This window comes from Leguminivora glycinivorella, chromosome 19, assembly GCF_023078275.1.
Source record: "Leguminivora glycinivorella isolate SPB_JAAS2020 chromosome 19, LegGlyc_1.1, whole genome shotgun sequence".
Classification (NCBI taxonomy): Eukaryota; Metazoa; Arthropoda; class Insecta; order Lepidoptera; family Tortricidae; genus Leguminivora; species Leguminivora glycinivorella.
In genome coordinates, this window is record NC_062989.1 from 15,346,245 (window position 1) to 15,368,638 (window position 22,394).

A 22,394-nucleotide genomic window follows, 5' to 3' on the forward strand; every position below is an offset into this window, starting at 1 on the left:
CTTACTGCTTGTCATTTTGACATGGTTGTAGAGTGGCATAGGGTTCCAATTGGTTGACTGTACATAGGGCCTAATCGAGTCAACCAATTCGAAATTAATCGTTAGATTTGGCAAACGATACGTCTTAGCCACATCGCAACATACTTCAAAACAAATGTGTCAAAAATGTGAACTTACAAATCCGGGACAATAATTAAAATGTTCTGACCATAAACATACGCACCTATTTTATTTTTTTATTAGCTGCTTTTTTTGCAGTGAAAGAAATGGCTTGATAGACTATTATTTTTGTACCCTTAACTTATCATAATTTTCCCATTTATCGCATAACGAAAATTAGTTTTTCCTCTTTTGTCGTTTTGTCCCTTCGACTCCATGTAAAGTGATCGTGGGTACTTTGAAATCTAAATCTTTATGTCAGGTTTTCAACACAAACTTCTTATTAAAGAAAATGTATTTTTTATTTGTTATTACTAATGATTGACAGCTAATGTTATACTACTAATGTTATATTACTTAGTTATAATTCGTATCATTCGAGATGACGCGCCGATTCTTCAAATCTCACCTTTAATATTATGACAATAAGAGTCAATGCACGCGACTTCATTAATGACACGTTGTATAAGCAAGGCCTTGAGTTCGTGAGAATATATTGCATCATATAGTACACTTCTAAACAGCATTGCATTTGTTTTGTTTCATTAATCTCAAAGGAAAATTAACTCTTTTTCTTAGAACCTTAAGGTCACATCTCACTGACAGGTTTTGTATGTTTTTTATATGCCTGGGCCTTAGAAGGTTGAATGAGAATAGTAGAACTTATTGTAAAGTATTATGGTGTATAATAAATTGTGTGAAACTGCAATATTTGCCCAGGTGAACGTTGAGGGTATGTGACTTGTGACCTTTTCATATGTAAATATAGATATTACACGCGTTTGCATAGGTTTTATTATAGACATCAAGAGGATGACGCTTTTTTTACAGAAATGCATACAAAATAGCCGAAATATGTATACGATACGTTACCAAAAATACTAGAAAAATTCAACATTATCTCGCGATCAACACGATTTTTTAAACAAAAAAAAAAAAAAAAGCAAAAACGGCACTTAATCGCGGACCACTTCCCTTTCTATCAATATAAAGGAAAGAGAGTTATTATGCACGCTGTCTAGGATCATAGTAAGGGAAGAGTTGTAACTCTATACATCTGTAAGTAAATGCGGGTTATTTGTATAGGCATAGTTGTGACATCTAGCAACAATCACGCGTCGATCAGCGTGAATTATCAGTACCACTACTCGATACTAGGTTGCAGCAGTGTGTCGTCTTTTTTTATATACTACGTCGGTGGCAAACAAGCATACGGCCCGCCTGATGTAAAGCGGTCACCGTAACCTATGGACGCCTGCAACTCAAACAGTGTCACATGCGCGTTGCCACCCCATTAGAAACTTGTACATTCCCTTTTGCTGTGTTAAGTACACAGCAAAAAGAAGTGTACAAGTTCCAAGGAGGGTTCGGGTTGCCTTTGACTCAAAGGACAATAGACGGAACAAGTTAGTTCCGGAAGTCCTCCCGTCATCAGCACACCGCACCCTCGTTGAGCTCGTCTGCCAAAAAATAATATTAGACAGTTTACAACTTACATTACAAGCAGAAGGAATTGAAAACAGAATACTGATTAACACTATTGTAATATTTATTAGCTAAAAATTGGTGAACATTAGACTCTTCGTTCGTTTATGATAGTTGACGCGTGACGCGTGATTGACGCGTGATTGTCGCTAGATGTCACTTAACTATGCCTATACAAATAACCCGCATTTACTGATGTATGGAGATGACTCTTCCCTTACTTATTCCTCTATGCTAGGATGGATATTTTTATCTACAAGATGTCTATCATACCCGATTTAAAATGATCCAAGTTAGAACTACCAGAAGCTACTAAGCACTAACTTTTCCACTTCTTCCTTGTTTAGAGATGCCTTAAGACGCTGACAGCACCCAATGGCCTTGACGCTAGCGTACACTGTCGAATCGTATGGGAGTAAGTGAGAGCGCGATGTCACTAAAAGAGGGCGGATAGGTACGAAAAGTGCGGAAAAATATTAAAATAAAATAGAAAGATGCATTATTTGTGCAAAATGTTTCATTAGTGTTTTAGGTATGTATATATTTGTTATTATAATATTAACACTTTCGAAACCGGGCTCTACGCGGCGCTACGACATTTTCGCTACATACGGGGAAACCCATGTAATCGGCTATGCTTCTACGAGCGGTGTGCCCGACAGTCGGGTTCTTGGTAGCGAAAGTGTTAACTGAAGACAACTAAGTGAATAATTGAACGACACACAACCGTTTAATGACGAACTCGAGACCAATCTTTGCAATTTTTTTCTATCGAGCCGATTTCATTAAATCGTGTATCGAGTACGGCTATGTTCTCTGAAATATAATGAATAATAACATATAATTTACTTGCCTTACTAAGACTAATAGTTTTTGTTAAATACGATGCAGGCTCTTGGTCGAACACCTTTTTCGTAGATTAGTACCTTTCCTGCTCTGTTGAGACCTGATGCCATGTGTTTGGTGTTGATCCATGGTTCTTGTATGAGGGCGATGTCCAGGCCATTTTCGCCAAATACTTTCTCGACGACCGCTGTGGCCGCTACGGCGTGGTGGAGGTTGGCCTGGAGGAATTTCACCCCCCTACCCTGCTGGCGTCGTCTTTCCTACTTGCCACGGCGGTGGGCACCGCTGTGCCCCTGGTGACCGCCTCTGCTCCCCCTACCCCTTGGGCGGTTGTTGCCCCTGTTGCCTCCCCTGGTGGTGAGAAACCGCTGTAGCCCCGAAGGTCCCGGTGTTGGGTTGGCGGTGGTGGAGGTGGACGGAGCCGACCGGGTATGTCGATCTCAAAGGGAGAGGAGCACTCAAGGTAATAGTCTGCTCCGCCTACCTTCCCGGAGAGAAGCAAGATCCCACAGAAGAACTGACTAAAGTGCTCGAGTACGCTCAGGCACAAAAGGCGGAACTCATTGTGGGATGTGATGCCAACGCCCACCACACCATCTGGGGGAGCACAGGAATCAACAAAAGAGGTGAGTTACTATCCCAATTTATTTTTACTAATTGTCTGCACTTGTTAAATAATGGCAACACGCCAACCTTTGTAACTAGGGCCAGACAAGAAGTATTAGATATTACCTTCGCTACTGAAAAGGCAGCAAACTGCCTAGCCAATTGGCGCGTCAGCAGCGAAAACTCAATGTCGGATCACAGACATATTTTGTTCAGCGTTAAAGGATCAATAGACACGGTACCACTTATGCGAAGAAATCCAAAAGACACTTCATGGAAAGCCTACAAGGCAGACCTTGAAACAAGTCTAAAGTAGGGTTTGCTCCCGGGAAATACCGGTACCAAAAGTACCGGGAATTCCCGGGATTTTTGGTCAAGCAAAGAACCGGGAAATCGACTTGAAAAATCCCGGTACTTTCGGTACTTTCGGGAAATATTTTTTAGTGACATTTTTTGCTACAAAATTTATTTATTTCTGTTTATATTATTTAAACAGTTAAAAAATAGGCGTAGGTACAGTAACACGCGCTTAATCACTATTTAATAGCGTGTGGCAGTAGCAGCCGTAGCCACCGCGATACCCTAGCTAGCCCCACTAGCCGGTTCAGTAGTTGAGTTTTGTATTTTTGGTGAAGGTTTGTTATATTAAGTTGTGTATTTATGTTTTCTCTCTCAATCTCATTTTACTCATTTATCTGCATGTTATAAAACCGTGTTCGCGAATTTTGCGATAGACTCAAAAACTACCAAACGGATATTTATGCGTTTTTCACCTATGTATGAATAGAGTGATTCTTGAGGAATGTTTAAGGTTTTCTTATTATAAATTAATTATTAAAACATGACATATGTGCTAAAAGTCGGTGAAAATTAGGGTTTGCTCCCGGGAAATACCGGTACCGAAAGTACCGGGAATTCCCGGGATTTTTGACCAAGCAAAGAACCGGGAAATCAACTTGAAAAATCCCGGTACTTTCGGTACTTTCGGGAAATATTTTTTAGTGACAATATTGCTACAAAATTTATTTATTTCTGTTTATATTATTTAAACAGTTAAAAAATAGGCGTAGGTACAGAAACACGCGCTCAATCACTATTTAAGGCCCCCCACAGACGGGAGACAAAACTGTTTTGTCTCCGTCGTATTTGTATGAAAAGTTGCGTCGCCTCGTGTGCGCACGAAGGTATAGGTATGGGTAGTATGAAGATACTAGCCCATAGACCGAGCGACGGAGACAAAACAGTTTTGTCGCCCGTGTGCGCGGAGCCTAATAGCGTTTGGCAGGCAACCTGGCAGCCGTAGCCACCGCGATACCCTAACTAGCCCCACTAGCCAGTTCAGTAGTCGAGTTTTGTATTTTTGGTGAATGTTTGTTATATGTATTAATTTGTGTATTTATGTTTTCTCTCTCAATCTCATTTGACTCATTTCTCTGCATGTTATAAAACTGTATTCGCGAATTTTGCGATAGACTCAAAAACTACTAAAGGGATATTTATGCGTTTTTCACCTATAGTATATACGAGTATATAAGGTTTTCTTATTATAAATTGATAATTAAAACTTGGCTGTGTGTATATTTGTGCTAAAAGTCGGTAAAAATCACGGTGCTTAAGAGCTTAAATCAAAAACCCTGCCCGTACTATCGACTTATAAGAAAATAATGTATGGTGGAATTGTCGCTCTGATACATAAATGTAGGTCTAGAAAAAAAGTCGGCAATGGCTTATGTCTAACTTTTAATGATAACTGCTATAAACTCGCTTAACTTTAAAAAAATGTTTACATATATTGTGATATTACGGTATTCCACAGAAATTTCCAGAAAATGACTAATTTTCTCGAGAACGTTCCCTCTGACTGGCAAAAAAATAGTGCACCATTTCAAATGTTTTGTTTCCTTTAGTTTACATTCTTTGATTCAAATTACATGTTTGGGGAATTTTGTGGGGTTTTACTGCCGGTCTATAAGCAATTATTATATTTCTTTAATAGTATTTGTCTTATTTCTTTTACTAAGCGATTAAACTTCTCCCAGTATTGACAGATCGCTTAATCGGAGCAATGTATTGCAACGGTAACCATTGGTGCCTATGGTTGCCAGATAGTCGGGTTTAAGCAGAATCCTTCACGATTTTTTGTTGTTATTGCACGGTATAATCTCACTATGAAAATGACTACGAAAAAAAAGGCAAATAAAATAATACGCCGAGCTAATCCGGTGCGGTTCGGTTATGGTAATATAATAATGAAAGACGTAAAATGCAAAAAAATATGTTGTTTTATTTGAAAAAGCGAAAAATTAGACCAGTCCCGAAAGTACCGAAAATCCCGGGAAATCCCGGTTCCATATTGCTTCGGTACCGAAAATCCCGGTTCTTTAAAACAGTACCGGTACTGCAATCCCTAGTGAAAATCACGCTGCTAAGATATTCAATCGAAAACCCTGCCCGTACGTACCGATCGACTTATAATAAAATAATGTATGGTGGAACTGTTGCTCTGATACATAAATGTAGGTCTAGAAAAAAATTCGGCAATGGCTTATGCCTAACTTTTAATTATAACTGCTATAAACATGCTTAACTTTTACGATCCCTCTGACTAGCAAAAAAATAGTGCACCATCTCAAATGTTTTGTTTCCTGGAGTTTATATTCTTTGATTCAAATAACATGTTTAGGGAATTTTGTGAGGTTTTACTGCCGGTCGATAATAAAATATTATATTTCTTTAATAGTATTTGTCTTATTTCTTTTACTAAGCGATTAAACATCTCCTAGTAATGGCAGATCGCTTAATCGGAGCAATGTATTGCAACGGTAACCATTGGTGCCTATGGTAGCCAGGTAGTAGTAGTAGTAAGTTGCAGAATTCTTCACGATTTTTTGTTGTTGTTGCACGGTATAATCTCACTATGAAAATGACTATGAAATAAAAAAGGCAGATAAAACAATACGCCGAGCGAAGCCGGTGCGGTTCGGTTATGGTAATATATCAATAAAAGATGAAAAATGCCTAAAAATATGTTGATATATTTGAAAAAGCGAAAAAATTAGACTAGTCCCGAAAGTACCGAAAATCCCGGGAAATCCCGGTTCCATATTGCTTCGGTACCGAAAATCCCGGTTCTTTTAAACAGTACCGGTACTGCAATCCCTAGTCTAAAGGATGTCCCAAAATATGTCAAAACACCAGACTCTCTCAACATGGCGGTCAACCAAATCTCCAAAGGCATGATTAGGGCCTACGAACTAAACTGCCCGGTGAAGGAGTCAACCTGCAACAGGAAAACGACGTGGTGGAACAAAAAACTAGAAAACCTCCGTAGATCTACACGTCGCATATTCAATCACTCTACCACGCCAGAGGAATGGAAAAGGTATGGTAAAGCTCTGACTGAATATAACAAACAAATCAGGAAAGCAAAAAGGAAGTCCTGGAGGAAGTTCTGTGAGGAGATCGCCCAAACTCACAAAGGAGCGAGAATCCACAAGATACTCTCCAAGGCACCAACAAACTATCTCGGTCTTCTTAGGAAACCAGATGGCACATTTACGAACACAAAGGAGGAAACCTTAGAAGTACTAAGAACCACACACTTCCCCGGTTCGTATACAACCAGTAACAAGCTATTATGCGCCCAAAGGAATATTCAAATACACAGGGCACGAAATATAGACTGGAATTTGGCAACTAATATTTTTAGACCAAACAAAATTAAATGGGCACTTAGAAAGTTCCAGCCATTTAAGTCAGCAGGAATGGATGGAGTGTTCCCAGCGCTACTGCAGCAAGGACAAGAACTCCTCCTCCCGCATCTGGCCAGAATATTCAGAGCAAGTTTTGCAATGGGAATAATACCAGATCAATGGACTAAGGTCAAGGTACTTTTTATACCAAAAGCAGGGAAAAAGGACTACTCACAGCCTAAATCCTTCAGACCGATCAGTCTAACATCGTTCCTACTTAAAACGATGGAAAGAATCATTGATCAGCACATTAGGACGGCATACCTGGCGGATAGACCGCTGAGTGTTAACCAACATGCTTACCAAAAGGGAAAATCCACGGAGACTGCCCTACTCGACCTGGTAGACAAGGTGCAGTCAACCCTAGAGGACAAGCAAACCGCTCTATGTGCGTTCCTTGATGTAGAAGGTGCTTTCGACAACACGCCCACAGAAACCATACTTAATGGTATGAAATCAAAGGGTGTAGACGAAACCACCACCAGATGGGTTCACAGCATGCTCTCAAACAGGGTAGCAACTCTGACGTTAAACCCGGTAGAGCATGAGTTTCATACCACTAAAGGGTGCCCGCAAGGAGGCGTCTTGTCTCCGTTACTATGGACCCTAGCAGTGGACCAACTTCTTGCAATACTGTCAGGCCAACATTATGACACACAAGGATACGCCGACGACCTTGTGATAATTATAAAAGGCCCATGTCTATCTACAATATCAAATCTAATGCAAGGAGCTCTTAACACAATAATCAAATGGTGTAAAGAAAATGATTTGTCCATTAATCCGAGCAAGACAGTAATCGTTCCATTTACAAGGAAACGGGACCTCGGAAAACTAAAAGAACCAAAACTGAATGGACAAATAATACCATTCTCGGTCGAGGTCAAGTATCTAGGGGTCACTTTCGACCAAAAGCTAACTTGGAACCCTCACCTGAGAAACATCACTCATAAAGCAAAGATGGCCCTGTGGTCATGCTGTCGAATGGCAGGAGCAAGATGGGGCTTAAGGCCCAACATTGCTATGTGGTTATATACAGCGGTAGTGAGGCCCATAATCACCTACGCCTCCGCAGTATGGTGGGACAAAACCAACCAAACGACAGCAATACAAGCTTTAAACAGCCTGCAACGCACTGCTTGCATTACAGCAACAGGTGCCTTCTCCTCGACACCGGGGGCGGCCCTCGATGCACTGCTTGACATTTTACCACTCCCCCTGCAAGTGCAAAAGGAGTCCAAGCAGTGTGTCTACAGGATATGTACTCTAAATAGGCCAAAATGGCGCTCCCAAGCACTAGCCAAACTCAAGGCCTGGGTATTTGCAAATAAAACACTTAGCATGCCCACCGATGACACATACACAGAGTGCAACTTTACCAAACTGTACACGGTGGAAATACCTCCTCGAGACAAATGGACTAACGACCAAATGTACGTCGAAGAGGGAAGCCACATATGGTACACGGATGGTTCCAAAAAAGGAAATGATGTAGGATGTGGGATCTATGGTGAGAGACCCAAGCTCAGGGCCAGCGTCAGCATGGGCAGACAGGCCTCAATCTTCCAGGCAGAAGTCTTCGCCATTAACAAATGTGTGGAGATTAACCTGGATAGAAACCTAAGACACCAACATATCTACATCAACTCAGACAGCCAAGCTGCTCTGCTGGCACTAGTGGCACTAGATTCTCTAGAGTCCAACTCAAAGCTAGTCCAGAACTGTAAAACAAACCTAAACGCACTGGCCAACTCCAACAAAGTCACACTTAGATGGGTACCAGGGCACTCCGACATTACCGGAAACGACGAAGCAGACGAACTGGCTAGAAAGGGCGCAGACACACCCCTGATCGGCCCCGAACCGTTTTGTGGATTCACAAAACGAGAAGCATATTCTCTGCTAAATAACCTGGAAAAAAGAAGGGCAATCGATGGGTGGAAGTTCGTGAGAGGACAAGAACACTCGAAAGCCCTAATAAAACCGTTCAACAGCAGATATGCTAAAGAGCTCATAGGGCTCAAAAGACACAAAATCTGCGCGGTATCCAGAATATTGACTGGGCACTGCAAGCTGAACAAACACATGTTTCAATTGGGGTTGAAACAAGAGGCGACATGCAGGTTCTGCCAGGAAACGGAGGAGACTGCAATGCACATCCTTTGTTCCTGCGGTCCACTAATGTCAAAGAGAAGTATCTACTTAGGGCGGCAGGTACTGCAACCCTATGAGGTACAAGACCTTACAGCCCAAAGAATCTGGAATTTCCTGGATTCAACGGGCATAAGTAAGGTTATCTAACCACAAAGGGCCGTCACAATAGATCTCTCTTGGTCGACGTGACACACAAAGGCCCACTATAACTAACAATAATAATAATAAGGTCGAGGCTAACAACGAGTGTGGGATGCATCGTGATGTGGTGGCAGTGGACGGAAACCTCACGCCGCTCTCCTTGGCGAAAGAGAACTGGCGCAAACCTGTGGTACTAAATGCTGCGGACCGCAAGGCGGTATGGGAGAGCAAGCAGCTACACGGGCGGTTCTACAAGGCCCTCACGGGACCCGATGTAGACCTGCTCGCATCGGTGAACTGGTTACGATTCGGGGACCTCTTCGGAGAAACTGAGGGTTTTGCCTGTGCAATTGCGGACGAAGTTATGATGACGAACAACTACCGGAAATATATCCTGAAGGACGGCACGGTCGACATTTGTCGGGCATGCCGCCGTCCCGGAGAATCACTCAGGCATATCATTTCCGGTTGTTCTCATCTTGCTAACGGTGAGTACTTGCACAGGCATAATCTCGTAGCCCGGATCATTCACCAGCAGCTTGCTCTTCAATACGGCCTTGTGGACCGCGAAGTACCGTACTACAAGTACTTACCTGCGCCAGTTCTTGAAAATGGCCGTGCCACGCTCTATTGGGATCGATCTATTATCACTGACAGGACTATTGTAGCCAATAAGCCTGACATTGTGATAATAGATCGACCGCAACGCCGGGCCGTGCTCGTTGACATCACCATCCCCCATGATGAGAATCTCGTGAAAGCCGAGAAGGACAAGTCCAGTAAGTACCTAGACTTGGCTCACGAGATAACCACCATGTGGGATGTTGATTCAACGATCATTGTCCCGATAGTCGTTTCAGCGAACGGTCTCATAGCGAAGTCTCGACCAACATCTTAAGAGACTCTCGCTCGGTGGTTGGATCAAGGGTCAGATGCAGAAGGCGGTGATTTTGGACACAGCGCGGATAGTCCGACGGTTCCTCTCTCTGCAGCCCTAACCACCGGCAGCTTGGGCCCTGCCCCGCTGCTGGCGGCACCCTAGGTTAGGTTTTTTATAATATGTTTATATTTTTTTTATTGTTTTGTAAGTGGTTTTGTATTTTACTTTTATATTCGTATTATAAATAACCTAGCCTAAGATTTGAAAGAAATAAAGAGGAATAATAATAAGACTAATAGTTTGTCTTAAAAAACTGCCCAAGTAACATCAATTTTACGCAATTGGGTGTTGTCAGCCCCTTAACCGCTTATTATTCTTCAGCAAACGCGATGGCTAAAAGATTTAAAAGAAAATCATTCAGTGAGCTTCGGTATGAAAGTTCTATTGAAAAAAAAAGTGTGAGTTGACACTTACACTTTTGCATGCCAACACAAATTGAGTGACACAATGTCAGCTGACAAAATATTTACTAAGATGAACGTGTACGCTCTATTGACCTAGACACAACACATTGATTAGTCAAATATTATTTCTATAATAATAAATTGGAGGATATTTGACCTCCCCAGCAGTGTTGTCACATCTACCTATTTATAGGTAGATCTACCTATTTTGCCTCCCGTCTACCTGTCTACCTATTTCGGTCCTAAATCTACCTATTTTCTAAAATATTACTATTGTAGAAAATTCTCCATGCGTGTTACGAAATTAAGTTTTACCTGTCTTATAATTACAGCATTTTACTTAAATCGGAACGTGTTTAGTGAATAATCTGTGGCTGTCAGCTTGAAAGTCTTGATGTTTGACAGTTTTGACACTGACAGCCTGGTAGTGACAGTGACAGTGTCATTTGACAATGACATGACACTGACACTTCTGACAGCCTGACAGTGGCAGCTCTCGGAGACGTTTTGTGTTTAAAATATTTTAACAAAAACATGTATAAACACCATAAAGAACTCACCAAGTAAACCAATAAATATATTTGGTTTAGAAGCATTTTTAATCATTAAAACTGGACTTACCTTAGATGGTATTAAAACAGGTAGATCTACCTATTTTTCGTTTCTAATTCTACCAGTTTCTACCTATTTTTTCACCCTGGTCTACCATTTTGTTCAAATTGTATGTGACAACACTGCTCCCCAGGGGAATTACTTCAAAAAACTTATTGTCTCTGAACTCACGGTCCTCACGGTTGAGATTCGCTACAGACCTGGGTACATATTAGCCGACTGGCACAAACGCTCACAAAACGCTGGTAGATATCTATCTCTATCGCTCTGGCGGATTGGCGCCACAGAGTCAGACTACCTTTCGCGGCGTTTCGTTTACACGCCATTCGGCTACGACACCTGACCTGACCCTTTAGCACAACTTGCCTTGTCGAGCGCGAGTCCATGCATCAAGCGCGACTTCAAGTATGGACTCGCGCGCGACAAGACAAGTTGTGCAAGAGGGGCAGTATGGGTTGCCACAGCGACACGTCAAAATAGTTCAAAAATATTTTGACTTTGCAAAAAAAGAGTAAAGATGAATAAGTGGCAACATTGTATACAATCAGTCAGTAATTACGTATTCTGCATTTTTGAACCTCATGCGCAACAAACATAAAATTATGTATCAATCTTCGATTGGACGAACAACTAGAAAAACCTGTTCGATGTCTGTATCTTCTACACTTTGTATGCTGTCTTATGTTAATAAATCAAAGGTATTTCTAGATTAATAGATTTATTTTTATAAGTAAATAGCTGCAGCTGCACATTTCGTTAAGAGCGTTATAACATTTCGGCGTCGGGCGAAATTAGGTATTTTACCCGCCGCGCGAGCCCAATATGCCGACCCTTTCTAGCACGTCTTATCACTCGCTCGCACTACAATAATGGACAAAACAATCTTGATCCTTCCTATGGAATTTTGATAACAACCACAATCTACTATCTCGATATAAACTTTTGATTTCTAATAAACATTATTTTGTACGAAAAGACTAGAATATAGCGCAAAATAATATTAATTACGTTAAAATTTATTTAAAAATTTAAAGTAATAATTATAAACTGTGATCATATTTAAGTAGATCCCATCCCAAATGTTTGCTTTTGTTATATGATAAGTATTAGAGTAAAGTATATATTAATATGATGATAAAATAAGTCAAATATAATTCTAATTACTTCAAGGTGTTACTCAAGGTCTGATGATGGAGAGAGATTGTGGTCACCAAAAATCAACTCGCATATTTGAATAACATAAAAAAACGAAGTGGTTCAGTTACATGGGTTTAATGGTACCGGTGACCACCATCTGGCTCCAACATCAGACCCTCAGTACCACCTCTTGTCAAAGGTCTTATTAAGAAGAATTAAGAACCCAATGAGCCTGATTACTAAATGGTTTAGTTACATGGATCACTGGTACTGGTGACCACCATCTGGCTCCATCATCAGACCCTGAGTACCACCTCTTGTCAAATTCAATTCAATTCAATTCAATTCTTTATTGCTTCCATGTTGGTACATAATTATTACAGGTGGCAGATATAAAAGGTAAGGCACAACACAACATGAGACCCTGTTAGGGTATTGCAAGAAATATAAATAAAAACTATAACTAAAATATACACAAAGAATAAATTAATAAAATACATTATTGAATACATTATTGAATAGCTTATTGAGTTACTTTTGGAATTTATATAAATTAAAATAATCTTGTAAGGAATAAAAACAATTGTCAATTAAGTAATTTTTCAATTTTATAACAAACTTATTATATTTAGTCTCTTTGGTTATCTCTTTAGGCAAGTTATTGTAAATACGTATAGTTGTCATATGCGGGCTGTTACTACTCATTTGCAAGTTGCTACTCGGAATAGCTAGTCTGTCTTTATGCCGCAGATTCATGTGATAGTTGCAATGATCTTTGACTTTAGAATACAGGGATGGGTGCTTTCGCACAAATTTACTTCATAATAAGTTACCTGACACTGCTTTGAGATTACCCCTCCCAGCTCTTAAGAACTACTTAAAAAAATCATTGATGTTAAAGGCTTATTACAGAGTCGAGGACTATTTGACAGACAAACATGCATGGCCCGAACCAGAAACTACAAAAAACGAATAGCAATTAAAATAATTGTATTATGTATAGAGGACACAGTTCAGATAAGAAAGCACATCAAATATTTTATATTTTATGTTGTGTAGGTAAATTACATATTTAATGATATTGAGATTCATATTATCTTTTTCTTCTATGACAATTTGATATGTTTTCTCTGAAGAAGAACGACGTATTATTAAGCAATAATATAATTTATTGAAATTGATTTCCATAGAGTACCTAGTCTGTTCATATTCTTTGATGAATACTTTTGCATGTTAAATTGTATGTTGTTATTTAATGCATGTTAATTATAAGATGTAATGTTTTGAAAAGAAGTTGCCCGCCGAGTTTCTTGCCGGTCCCATAGTGGATACCCCCCTCCCAACTGAGGGGGGACTGAAATCTTCTCGAGGCTGAGGCGTAGGGTTAGAGCCGGCGTAGCTTTATTTGACGTTCATATGCGCATTGTAATATGCCTACTTGAAAATAAATATTTCATTTCATTTCATTTCATTTCATTTCACTTACACTTTTTTTGAAGTATGAACAGGTCTGGAGCGTCAGTGCTGTTACCCCACAGAATAATTCCATATTGGAGCCACGAGTGAGTGAAAGCGTAAAAAGCACTCATGGCCGTTTTCAAATCGGTGGTTCTTTTGATATTTCTAAGGGCATACGTGAAACTAGAAACTTTTTTCGCAATTTTTTCTACATGTGCTTTCCAATTAATGTTCTCATCAACGGTAATACCAAGCAGACTACAATTATTTATTTGTTCAAATTCAAAATCTAAATACTTGTAATTAAGTTCTAGAGGTTCTCTCTGATAGGGTCGAAATTGAATTAGATTTGTCTTTTTTAAGTTCAATTCTAGGTTATGGTCTCCTAACCACGTTATTACGGTGTCAAGTGTGGTATTTAACTCCAAAATCGTATCATTTTCATCCTGGCTGGATATCACAATGGACATATCATCTGCGTACATAAAACACTTAATATTATGAGTATTTAATATTTTTGGCAGATCGTTTACATAAATTAAGAATAAAATACATCCCAACACACTGCCCTGCGGAATAGAGCATGAAATTTGTGTTTTTTTCGATTGTGCTTGTGTTAAAGTGTTTGTGTTTTTATCATAATGGTTTATTTCGACATATTGTACTCTATTTTCTAGGTAGGATTTAAACCAGTTATGGACAATACCACGTACTCCTATCCCATACAGCTTATTTAGCAGGATATTATGTTGGACTCGGTCGTATGCTTTGCTCATGTCGAGCAATAACCCGAATGCATGTTGCTTTTTATCTATTATGCTAATAACTTCCTGGATATATCTATGTACAGTCAAGACAGTTCCTCTTTCTTTCCTGAAACCATATTGACTGTCATCGAAGACATTAAATTTATCACAGAAAGATACCAATCTTTGGGCCATGATTGTTTCAAATAATTTTGAAAACGTTGGTAACATAGCAATGGGACGATATTGGCCGGGGTCGGTCTTGTCGCCTGTCTTAGGGATCGGTTTTATAACGGCTATTTTTAAGGCTTCTGGAAACTTTCCCGTCGAAAACGATTGATTGATCAAAAATGTCAATGGTAGAGTTAGTTCGTTTGTACATCTTTTTACGAGCGTCGGCGGTATTTCATCTGCCCCGTAGCTGTGTTTGTTTTTTAGCCTGCGAATACATTTATTAATTTCCCCATGAGTAGGTGGGAATAAATACATAGTATTGTTGATTGGATTTAGGACCGGGCGCCCGTGAGTGTTGGTGTTATCCGCGTTTAACCCTATTGACGAAAAGTAGGTATTAAATGTGTCTGCGACAGTAATCGGGTCCTCTATTGTCTTATTATTGACCTTAAGAGTAATATTTTTCTTAGACGGCAGGTTTGATCGCGTTTTATTCCTTTGCTCAGCTATTATTTTCCAAACTGTTTTAATTTTGTTGTTTGAATTGGCTATCCGTTTTTTGTTCCAGAGTCTTTTAGCTATTGTCACGGTATTTTTAAGGGTTTTTGTGTAAGTGTGTACGTACTTTTTTAATATTGGATCATCTGACTGGGCGATGAGTGCACTGAGAAGACGTTTATGTACGCAAGATTTTTTTATTCCCTTAGTTAGCCATTCCCTACTTGGTTCTGTTTTTATTTTCTTAATTTTTTAGGAATGCAATTGTTGAGTAACATTGTTATTGTGCTACTAAATACATTAAAATTCTCATCAATAGTTTTTTTAGGAGAGAGCAATGCAAACCAGTTGACGTTTTTTAATTCCTCAATGAATTTTTGAATGTTTTTTTCTGTGAAAATTCGTTTGCACTGTAAATATTCGTTGTGTTTAACTGATGTCGTTTCTATCGCGTTATGCACCTTTACTACAACGCTTTTATGATCCGAAAAACCAAGTTCATTTACGTGAACGTTTACAAGTTCTGCGTCCAAATTTGTAAAAATAATATCTAAGCATTTTTCTGTGCTTTTTGTGACTCGAGTTGGTTCAGTTACATGCTGTCTAAAATTATAACTTAACATTTGATTTAATAAGTTTCTGGATAATGTGTTTTTCTTGAGCACATCTATGTTTAAATCTCCGCCTATGACAACTTTTTTATTTTTGTACTTTGAGTCAAGTATTTGCAAAAGTAGCTCTATTTTTTTGAAGAACAAGTCAGGATTTCTATTACTATTTGGCCAGTAAACTACAATTAATATTAATTTTAAATCAGATATCTCTATGGCACATATTTCGAATATATATTCTACACATAATTGATTAATATCCATTAACTCTTCATATTGCATATCTTCTCTAAGAAAAATACAGACACCACCCGCTTCGGTAAAGGTCTTATTAAGACGATCCCAATGAGCCTAAAGACGATGTGGTTTAGTCATATGGTTCATTGGTACTGGTAACCACCATCTGTCTCCATCATCAGACCCTGAGTACCACCTCTTGTCGACGGTCTTGTTGAGACGATTTCAATGAGCCTACATACGAAGTGCTTTAGTTCCATGGTTCATTGGTACTGGTAACCACCATCTGTCTCCATCATCAGACCCTGAGTACCACCTCTTGTCGACGGTCTTGTTGAGACGATTTCAATGAGCCTACATACGAAGTGCTTTAGTTCCATGGTTCATTGGTACTGGTGACCACCATCTGGTCCCATCATCAGACCCTGAGTACCACCTTTTGTTAAAGGTCTTATTGAGATGAACCCAATAAGGCTAAACACAAAGTGGTTTAGTCATATGGTTCATTGGTACTGGTGACAACCATCTGTCTCCATCATCAGACCCTGAGTACCACCTCTTGTCAAAGGTCTTGTTGAGACGAAGCCAACGAGCCTAAACACGAAGTCGTTTACTTACATGGTTCACTGGTACTGGTGACCACCTTCTGGCTCCATCATCAGATCCCGAGTACCACCTCTTGTCAAAGGTCTTATTGAGACGATCCCATTGAGCCTAAATACGAAGTGGTTTAGTCATATGGTTCATTGGTACTGGTGACCACCATCTGGCTCCATCATCAGACCCTGAGTACCACCTCTTGTCAAAGGTCTTGTTAAGACGAACCCAACGAGCCTAAACACGAAGTCGTTTACTTACATGGTTCACTGGTACTGGTGACCACCTTCTGGCTCCATCATCAGATCCCGAGTACCATCTTGATGTGTCTTATCATCTTGACCGTATTGTAATTTTCGCATATTTATCATCATAACGTTGTAATACTTTAACATTCAAACATAACAAAATATTACAAAAGCAAATATTTACGGATCTAGGATCAAATTCGTTGGTCGCTGTTTACACACACACAATGCGAGGATAGCCCGTGTATAAACAAGGCGTCCGACCCACACAACGATAAATATTCTCGACGTTTGCGATGAAAACTCGGAGAGCGAAGCGACATACGTCTCACCTCCTCGAGCTCCGGCGCGGCACTGAAATCGCAGGCGTCCGTCGCCGGTAAAATAGCGACAGGAAGGCTAGTTTTCAAAAAATTGGCAAAAAATCATGATAAAATATTATAACGACAAATGGATAACAGCAATTTAAGCACATTGTGCAGATTATTTATATACTAAAATAACTTCGATAACATGTAGATTTTCTGAGAAATGATCACTTGTTTCGATGTATTTTCAAGACAAAATTGAGTTCGTTTTACTTTCAATTTCTCAATTTCAAAGGATTAAATGATAAATATTGTTTAATGGGCCTAAAGTACAAGATATTAGGAATTTAAATTTACCGCATTTATGAGAGTGAGCTTATCAAATTGTACATAATAAGAGCTCCGAAATCTGTGCTTCGCGCGGTTTTTCCTAAACGAGCATCAGAAAAAAAAATCATTACTAATTGAAAAAGCTTTTTCTTCCATATGTTTTTTAATGAACCGACAGTTAATTAGATTTTCTAACTGAAACAAGTACTTTTACTGTCTTTTAGTATGAGTAAAGTGTACAATTTTGCCGATAAATATTGTACATTTTACAATATATCGCCTTTTTTTGTCATAGCGCTCTTAATACACTTTAAATAAAATAAACCGAAATAATTATATTCTCGAAATAACTTTGGATATACAAATCAGCAGACGAGTTTGACACTCGCAACACCTACAAATGGAGAGTACGCCCTATCTGTAAGGTCGTAAATTAAATATCTAATAAAATAAATCCATACTAATATTATAAATGAGAAAAAGTGTGTGTCTGTTTATTTGTCCGTCTTTCACGGCAAAATGGAGCGACGAATGGACGTGATTAATTAAGTGGAGATAGTTAAAGGGATGGAGAGTGACATAGGCTACTTTTTGTCTCTTTCTAATGCGAGCGAAGCCGAGGGCAAAAGCTAGTATTTGAGCATTTCTTTTTTTTTACCACTTTTATGAAATGTGATATTTTTGAAAAAAAAATATGGTAGGTATTTCTACTCAGAATCACTAGCTTCTTCAATCCTAGTAGTTAAAAAAATGTCCCATACGATTTTTTCTTATTTTGTTACCATTTTCCATACATGTTGTGTGGGGTAACAAAAGAGGAAAGTAACAAAAATGTATGGAAATTCTGGGACACTTTTTGTCTCCCAGTGAGATTGAAAGTACTCGTGATTCTGAGTACAATTGACCTAAAATTCCCTAAAAAATTCAAAATAAAAAAAAAGTCAAAAAAAAGAAATGCTCATTTAATATATGGTAAGGTTTTGAAGTCGCATTTAAGGCAGTTCTACAATTTAGAACCGGTACTGCAGTCGAACACGTGGCCCCGGTAGGCCTAAGAAGCGCTGGCTGGACGTCGTGACAGCGGACACGAAAGAGAACAATCTCACGCCTAACGGCCCAGCCACGACATTGGTCTAAGCGCGACAGCGGTGAGCGGCAGCCATACGTGCGAATGAAAAGCCCCATCGCTGTGTCTCGCTCCAATGTATGGTCGCCGCTTACCGCTGCCGCGCTTAGACCAATGTCGTGGCTGAGCCGTAAGGATGCCGAAGACCGGGCGAAGTGAAGAAGACTTAGCAGGAAAGCGGACCCTGGCGCTAGACCGGGAAAACTCTAGGTTGAAGAAGAAAACTGCAGGCGAACCGCAATCCGTCTGCCAACTGCGTGGTTGGCTTGCAGTCGGTGTACTGTTAGCAGTCTGGCAGTAGTCTGTACGTGAGGTAGGAAGTCTGACCGTATTTTTTTTTAATACCACGTCGGTAGCAAACAGGTGTACGTTCCGCCTGGTGGAAAGCGGTCACCGTAACCTATGGACGCCTGCAACTCAAGGGGTGTCACATGCGCGTTGCCGACCCATTAGAAACTTGTACACTCCTTTTTTGAAGAACCACATACTGTATTTCATCGGTTCATCAACTTTCAACTTCAAAACTTCTCAATAAACTTACCAACAGTCATGAAGAGGAGTTTACACCCTGGCTCCAGGTGGTACTTGGAGGGTTCCGTGTAGTGCAGCCGATGGTAGATGATGTCGTACCCGTCCACGGACTTCTCGGGGAAAAACGAGAACTCTCTGCGAACAAAGTAAACTTAATTAATAGGTACATAGGAATGATTAGAGTAATTAGGTTATCCTAATATAGCGGAAAATAGTGAATACTGATAAAAAATCCTATATTACCTATTACGTAAGCATGTCTCTAAGCAAATAAAATTTCATTTCATTTTTATTAATCCCCGACGCAAAAACGACGGGGTGTTATAAGTTTGACGTATCTGTCTGTCTGTCTGTCCGTTTGTTTGACTGTCTGTGTGTGTCTGTCTGTCTGTGGCATCGTAGCTCCCGAACGGATGACTCGATTTAGATTTAGTTTTTTTTTGTCTGAAAGCTGAGTTAGTCGGGAGTGTTCTTATTGGTCTTCAATATCAAGTAATGTTACAAAACGAGTGGTGAATATGACGGTGGATGGATACAAGGGTAGTGGAAGGAGAAAAGATGGATGGACTGTGTGAAGTGAAGAATAATGAGTGAAAAGACTACGCCGATCCCAAATAATGGGAAAAGGGCAAGTGAATGACAATGATGATCGCTTTGTTTTCTGTGGCTTAGACAATTTTTCGAACAGAGTGAGCTCTGGGGCTCATTTCTCGAAGCTACAAGCTACAATTTACAAGTGGTAGTCAATGTCTAATATGACAAGTTGGAAAGAGACTTCCGCTTGTAACTTGTAACTTTCAGTTTCGAGAAATGGGCCCCTGCTGTTTCTGACATTCGGTGATACGTACACTTGTATCGGCATTTAATTCGCATAGTGCTGACGATGAAAAATAAAGACATTAAGAATAGAATACAAGGTTTGTTTAATTTACATTGTCTGCAAAACGCTAATAACATCTCGATTGTATTGAATGGCAGCGATTATTTGCGGTGGATCCGCGTGAGAAGTGAGAACGTTTAAATCACATTATCCGATTCGATATCGGATGTCAATCAAGATTGACGCCTTTAATATTATAAGTTATACCTTACGCCTTACATATTGGTCCTGCATCCAATATCGGATCGGATAATTAGAAAGCGCTTTGACGACTAAAGACGGCAAGGGTTTCCTCCCTGAACCTGCAATCATGAGTTAATAATACAGGCATATGTACCACATAATTATGTTAGTTACACTTTGCTCAGGTTTGTATTTAAACCACAGTACCTATAGTTCGATTGGCTAATTTCCTACGCTGTCATCCTGCCTATGTAGAAAACTAAAATAAACGATTGATGTGTCAATATATAAAATTTTGTCATTTTTAGTCCTGGATACCAGCCGTTTAGGCCAAATCTCATAGATCAAAAGTTAAACGGGGCAAACTATGATGGCGCCATATGCAGACGCTTACGATAAATTCGTTATCGTAGCGGGCTATCTCAATCGAGTCAATCGCTTCTCCGTATTGGCAGGGGCGGCTCACTCCGCGATTCTATATCCGCTCTACAAGTACATCCTGGCGGCCGCGAGTTCGCGGCCTCCTCAGGGGTGACGCGCGTTCTCACGGAATGCACGTTCGCACTTTCTATTGTTACTTAACGTCGCGAGTTTTTTTTTAAGGTTCACCGATGTCTGGCTAATAATACTTAGTTAAATATACATCATGAATAAAATAAATAGCATAGGACATTCATAAACAGATCTACTACTGATTAAGTTCCACGGAAAAGTTCAATAAGTCTTGTAATGTTGGAACTTGAAGAAAAATATTTAAATAAAGTATATATACCTAGAAAGTACCCAAGACTTGAATATAATAGTATAACATTTTATGTGAGTATTAATTCGTTTTAATCCATACCCATAGATAGGTAACCCTATCGCCGGACGCCGCGCACGTACGGCTAGTTTCTTTGTAAGAATTTTGTAGGTATTTAAAAAAGCGGCATTTCGTGAACATCAAAGCAGTGGGCCTTCTGTACTTGTACTATTATATATTCTGTGGTATTGGCGCGACAGAGCCAGACTGTTTTACGGTCTTCATCTAGAGTCACAGTAACAATTGTCAATTCATTCAGAGTGCGTAGCCCAATGGCACAAACGCTCACGAAACGAAACGCTCGGCTCGTAGATATCTATCTCTATCGCTCTTGCGTATTGGCGCGACAGAGCCAGGCTACCTTTCGCGGCGTTTCGTTTTCGTTTCGCGTCGTAGAAATGCCATTCGGCTACGGGGTTAGGCTAGATAGGAAATGAGGGAGTGCGGAGTGGCGATAAATCGACACGACGTGCGATACCTCTTCGCATGTGTATTTGTAGGTAGGTACATATGGCCCTTCCAAGATTTTTTGCACTAATGCTTGTACTATTATATATTCTGTGCTAATGCGGTAAAATAACACAACTATTACTACATGAAGCACAATGACCCCTTTTCGATGGAAAGCCACTTAAAGATAAAATTTGATACGAATTGTGGAGCTCCACAGAAAAGGTTATTATTCTTCAAGCTGCAAGAAATTCCAATAAATGTGCCATAATAAGGCCCCTTTTCTGAGGAAAGCCACTTAGCGATTAAAGATGATATAATGAATGAATGAATGATTTAGCACCGTTCTGTTATTGGCTTTGCAAGATTGATTCGGAGTTTTATGCGTAAGGATTCAAACCAAAATCTCATTTAAAATATCCAAAGCACAATTAAACTTAATAGGACCTAAATAGGTTTTTAACGCCTTCCAGAGACAAAAAAATCTTCAGTGTTACATACAACCTTGACATTTTAAGAAACATGCATTATTTATAAGGTACTTACAGGGCTTCAGTAGAAGGTTTCAGCTCGTCCGAAAAAACGATACGATTATCAAACATATCTGGCGAATTTTTCTTGTGAGCGTAATATTTCTCTATACAATTCTTAACCTTTTCTACATTCCCGTAGCAAGCATTGTAAAACAACACTAACTGCTGGTCCGTAAGATCTTTCGGCACACATTTATTTATATCCAAAGTTAAAATCCATTCCCGTAACTGGTCGATATCTGCTTGAGAAAATCTGTCCATTAACGCCGTTGCCGCTTCGTAGTCAAACTCCATTTGAAGCGACATGATTTATAAGTATAACACTGCACCGTCCGTAAATAAATACGATCGAATAATTAAACACAAAACGCACAACCAATCAAGAAAACTGTATTTTGACAACTGATTACCGATTGCGAATTTCAAGGTTGCGCTGTCCAACTGAC

The 22,394-nt window shown here is 39.7% G+C and overlaps 1 protein-coding gene across 1 annotated transcript in view; it reads right to left on the minus strand.

The window, feature by feature from the left end:
• Positions 1 to 22,328, minus strand: part of LOC125236534 (alpha-tocopherol transfer protein-like) — a 53,142-nt gene extending 30,814 nt beyond the window's left edge. The window contains exons 1-2 of the mRNA XM_048143371.1: positions 21,962 to 22,328; positions 19,111 to 19,235 (exon numbers count right to left, since the gene is read on the minus strand). Of these exons, the coding sequence (XP_047999328.1) occupies positions 19,111 to 19,235; positions 21,962 to 22,254 (418 nt within the window). The 5' untranslated portion in view covers positions 22,255 to 22,328. The remainder of the gene's footprint in view (positions 1 to 19,110; positions 19,236 to 21,961) is intronic.
• Between the last annotated feature and the right edge of the window lie 66 nt (positions 22,329 to 22,394).